A 5,257-nucleotide genomic window follows, 5' to 3' on the forward strand; every position below is an offset into this window, starting at 1 on the left:
TGTATCTGGTGCAATATGCAAGGAGACAGCTTGGCCTGGAAGACGTGGGAGGACTGTTATGGATTATGGACATATTAAGAACCCATATCAGTGCCTGTCCCCCTGGCTTCTCACATGTACTGGATCTGCCGATGGGGAGGTTCGGTCCTGGTCCTGGTCTGGCTGTGCCTATGGTGTAGCTGGCTCCAGGACTCCGGGTTCATACTCTGCCCTCATAGAGATGTCTTACTGCTCCATTCTGAGCCTCTCCTCCTGCGTGCTGTCCTCATCGCTCTCCACGGATGAACTGTCCTTTTGTTTCACTGGCAGACGCTCCTGCTGCGGGCCGGTGGTCAGCCGGAAAAGGACGGGCACCTCCCCGAGGATGGGATTCGTCTCTTGCAGCCCCTGAATCCAGCTGGTCAGCAACTTTTCATCTCCCGCCATGCACATACCGTAGACTGAGCCTTCCTCCACTGCAGAATAATGGAGCCAAGTTACATTCATTCATACAGCGCCAACATAGAACATAGAACATCATAAGTAAATCCTCATTACTTTACATACTGCCTATGTATAATCCGACCTTCAGACTTCTACTATTGTACCGGCTCCTCTCCTGGACTGAAATGGCTTCCTCTGATTTCACTGCACACTACGAGCCTCTCACAATGTTACCTAGGCTAACCCGTATGCACATACACCCTGCCTAGGAGCGCCCACTCCTCCAGTCTAGCAAAACAAACGACAAACGCACTCAACAATTTGTTACCAGTTATACAGTAAGGTGCACACGAAATGGGCTTTGAGTGCGTTTGTCGTTTGTTTTGCTTTACCGATTTGGTGCAGCGACGCATGGGGTTTCTCAGCTGCCAATGGGATGTGCGGGATCCCTTGTGTGTCTCTGTACCTTTAAGGAGGTGGGGCGTCCTCCTGACAGGCCTGCACCCAATTTGATATCTTCTGCCCCATGTGCTCCAAGATGGAGACTCTCATAGTTTAGAGTTAGGACCGCACTATAGGAGGTGCCTTGGCGCGGCAGTGCGGCTTACACATCCTTTGCAGAAGACGTGTATCCAAACCTCTGTCATTGTCCTTGGTGAGACAAGTTGTTTTACATGCTGGTTTGTGAGTGTGCCATGATGCCTTTCTACTGCACTCCTCCAGTCTGACACCCACCCATCAAGGCATTTTAATATTTGCATAAATCCTCCCAAGAGCCGGCCCACTGCTTACATCAGTGCTGAAAGCTCTTCAGAGGAGTACTGGGGCAGGGTGCTGTGATGTTTTCAGGAAGCTATGTACAACACCCTGCTGGCCCCTCCCACCAGCCATGAGCTGCCTGAATTGCCTAGAGCAGCCTTTCTCAACCAGGGTGCTGCGGCACACCCGAGTGCCTTCTGGCTTCCTCAAAATTTTGGGATGGTAGGACTCTGAAGGGGGAACTCTGGTTTTAAGAGGGGGGATTCCAATATGAAAAGTGGGGTCTGACATAAAGGGGGAGGGGCTGAAAGGATGGATTCGTAAGGTCTGCAGCAGACCTTACTAATCACCAGGGATCGTGCCTCTTTGCCTCCTCCCTGCAAAAAGGTAAGCAGGAGAGGGGGCTCTGCATTTTATTTTCTATGTGGGGGGGGGGGTTGTTTTTTATTTTATATGTGGGGGATGTATTTTTTAATGATGCAGGGGTAGTATTTTTTTTTTATGTGTGTGGATAGTGTATTTTTTTTAATGCGTATGGGAGGGTGGGGGGCGGATTGTATTAGGCTCCATTCACATCTGTATCCTTAGGTGCATTAGGGATTCCTGGATCAGGAACTTGCGTTTTCCTGCAGCAGGAATCCCTAATCTGTCATTTACAAGCGGCAGCTGTCACCTATTCAAGTTAATGATCAGGTGACAGCAGCTGCATGCAAGACAAAATATAGGAACATCGTACTTTAAAATGTCATTCAACTCAGCAGATGCCTTACCTTCATCCACATCGAAGGTGTAATCGTCACCGAGATCTCGCTCCAGATCCAGGTCCAAGTGAATGGGGTAATATAAACTCCTCTCAGGGTCCAATGTTTTCTGAAAACAGAAGACAGACAATGAAGTGAAAACGAGATCACCAATCACTTTGCAAGTTAATAGCTGGGTGACTGAACTGCGCACACACGGCAGAGGGAGAATCTATAAACCCGCACACGTCATTCAGTAGAGACGTGGTACAGGAAGCATGGCAATGAGTACAAGTTACATCAAACCCATAGTGACAGGAACACAGAGTCTTCCATTGCCGAGTCCTAAAGAGAACCACTGGAGCCGCACAGTCTCCGACTCGAGCACTGACCCTGAACAGCACGCAGCAAGTAAACTCTGTGCTGCTTATCTGCATGCTAGTTCCGGGTCATTCATTTTCAGGAGAGTTCAGCACTGGCGGTCTACATATTTCCCTCACTACAGCAGGGGTAGGCAACCTCTGCGCACCAGCTGTACCGAAACTACAAATCCCACCATGCCCTTGTCTCTGCAAGTCATGCCTGTAGCTGTCAGTCTTGCAGTGGCTCATGGGACTTGTAGTTCCACAACAGCTGGAGTGCCGAGGTTGCCTACCCCTGTGTTAGAGGCCAGTAGTGTGAGCTAAGAAAATGTACAGATTTGACTCAATATTCCAATTCAATGTACCAGTTCTGTTCCCTGAATAAGGGAACTTTAAAATCAGCATGCTGTGACCTGTAGTTCTGCAACAGCTAGAGTGCCACAAGGTTCCTAAGTCTCACATTAATGGAAGGAAACACTCACCTTCAGTTTATTGGCGTTAGGCTCAGCACGCAAGACGTAATAATTCACACATATCTTCTTCAGCCATAAAGGAAATGGACCTTCAACTATGACGGGGTAATTGTGATCGTGTTCTGCTAGGAGGGCCATCTGGTCCGGTGACTGGATGCCTGGAATAGATCACAGGCAGCATTAGTGTTGCTCTGCATTCTCTGCATTTTATTCCCCCTCCATAAGATGCTATCAGCACAACGACCTATTCATTATATGTCTGTAAACCTGGCCACAGGCAGCAGAGGGCAGACAGACCTGGAGACAGAACACTGGCATCTAGGCAGGAGAGCACATCTATAGAAGAGTACCTGTGCCCAGGGAATATGGCAGCTTCCATTGCTCACCTATGCAAATACTTGTTCCCTGGCTCTCATGCTCATCCATCTCACTGTACAATCCCTCCACCTCTCCATCTCCTCCCTCCGCCCCTCCATCTCGTCCCTCCGCCTCTCCATCTCCTCCCTCCGCCTCTCCATCTCGTCCCTCCGCCTCTCCATCTCCTCCCTCCGCCTCTCCATCTCATCTTCCTCTCATCCCTCCACCTCTTACTCTCATCCCTCCATCTCATCCCTCCATCTCATCCCTCCATCGCATCCCTCCATCGCATCCCTCCATCGCATCCCTCCATCGCATCCCTCCATCGCATCCCTCCATCGCATCCCTCCATCGCATCCCTCCATCGCATCCCTCCATCGCATCCCTCCATCGCATCCCTCCATCGCATCCCTCCATCGCATCCCTCCATCGCATCCCTCCATCGCATCCCTCCATCGCATCCCTCCATCGCATCCCTCCATCGCATCCCTCCATCGCATCCCTCCATCGCATCCCTCCATCGCATCCCTCCATCGCATCCCTCCATCGCATCCCTCCATCGCATCCCTCCATCGCATCCCTCCATCGCATCCCTCCATCGCATCCCTCCATCGCATCCCTCCATCGCATCCCTCCATCGCATCCCTCCATCGCATCCCTCCATCGCATCCCTCCATCGCATCCCTCCATCGCATCCCTCCATCGCATCCCTCCATCGCATCCCTCCATCGCATCCCTCCATCGCATCCCTCCATCGCATCCCTCCATCGCATCCCTCCATCGCATCCCTCCATCGCATCCCTCCATCGCATCCCTCCATCGCATCCCTCCATCGCATCCCTCCATCGCATCCCTCCATCGCATCCCTCCATCGCATCCCTCCATCGCATCCCTCCATCGCATCCCTCCATCGCATCCCTCCATCGCATCCCTCCATCGCATCCCTCCATCGCATCCCTCCATCGCATCCCTCCATCGCATCCCTCCATCGCATCCCTCCATCGCATCCCTCCATCGCATCCCTCCATCGCATCCCTCCATCGCATCCCTCCATCGCATCCCTCCATCGCATCCCTCCATCGCATCCCTCCATCGCATCCCTCCATCGCATCCCTCCATCGCATCCCTCCATCGCATCCCTCCATCGCATCCCTCCATCGCATCCCTCCATCGCATCCCTCCATCGCATCCCTCCATCGCATCCCTCCATCGCATCCCTCCATCGCATCCCTCCATCGCATCCCTCCATCGCATCCCTCCATCGCATCCCTCCATCGCATCCCTCCATCGCATCCCTCCATCGCATCCCTCCATCGCATCCCTCCATCGCATCCCTCCATCGCATCCCTCCATCGCATCCCTCCATCGCATCCCTCCATCGCATCCCTCCATCGCATCCCTCCATCGCATCCCTCCATCGCATCCCTCCATCGCATCCCTCCATCGCATCCCTCCATCGCATCCCTCCATCGCATCCCTCCATCGCATCCCTCCATCGCATCCCTCCATCGCATCCCTCCATCGCATCCCTCCATCGCATCCCTCCATCGCATCCCTCCATCGCATCCCTCCATCGCATCCCTCCATCGCATCCCTCCATCGCATCCCTCCATCGCATCCCTCCATCGCATCCCTCCATCGCATCCCTCCATCGCATCCCTCCATCGCATCCCTCCATCGCATCCCTCCATCGCATCCCTCCATCGCATCCCTCCATCGCATCCCTCCATCGCATCCCTCCATCGCATCCCTCCATCGCATCCCTCCATCGCATCCCTCCATCGCATCCCTCCATCGCATCCCTCCATCGCATCCCTCCATCGCATCCCTCCATCGCATCCCTCCATCGCATCCCTCCATCGCATCCCTCCATCGCATCCCTCCATCGCATCCCTCCATCGCATCCCTCCATCGCATCCCTCCATCGCATCCCTCCATCGCATCCCTCCATCGCATCCCTCCATCGCATCCCTCCATCGCATCCCTCCATCAGATCCCTCCACCTCTCCATCAGTTCCCTCCACCTCTCCATCTCATCCCTCCACCTCTTACTCTCATCCCTCCATCTCATCCCTCCATCTCATCCCTCCATCGCATCCCTCCATCGCATCCCTCCATCGCATCCCTCCATCAGATCCCTCCA

The 5,257-nt window shown here is 53.7% G+C and overlaps 1 protein-coding gene across 1 annotated transcript; it reads right to left on the reverse strand.

The window, feature by feature from the left end:
* Nucleotides 1–215: 215 nt before the first annotated feature.
* On the reverse strand, nt 216–3,317 carry ECSIT (ECSIT signalling integrator). The gene is made up of 4 exons (XM_018573637.1): nt 3,189–3,317; nt 2,767–2,925; nt 1,953–2,052; nt 216–455 (listed from the first exon to the last, which is right to left on the reverse strand). The coding sequence occupies exons 1-4, from the start codon at nt 3,315–3,317 to the stop codon at nt 226–228; spliced, it is 618 nt and encodes a 205-aa protein (XP_018429139.1). The 3' UTR covers nt 216–225.
* Between the last annotated feature and the right edge of the window lie 1,940 nt (nt 3,318–5,257).

The sequence above is a fragment of the Nanorana parkeri genome, unplaced genomic scaffold (assembly GCF_000935625.1).
Source record: "Nanorana parkeri isolate BGI_ZX_2015 unplaced genomic scaffold, ASM93562v1 scaffold2467, whole genome shotgun sequence".
NCBI lineage: Eukaryota > Metazoa > Chordata > Amphibia > Anura > Dicroglossidae > Nanorana > Nanorana parkeri.

Coding starts and splice junctions, on each gene's coding strand:
- ECSIT (XM_018573637.1), bottom strand. CDS start 3,317: ATGGAGAGGCGGAGGGAGGAGATGGAGAGGCGGAGGGACGAGATGGAG. Junction 2,053..2,766: donor CTAACGCCAATAAACTGAAG/GTGAGTGTTTCC, acceptor TTCTGTTTTCAG/AAAACATTGGACCCTGAGAG. Junction 456..1,952: donor CACCTTCGATGTGGATGAAG/GTAAGGCATCTG, acceptor ATTATTCTGCAG/TGGAGGAAGGCTCAGTCTAC.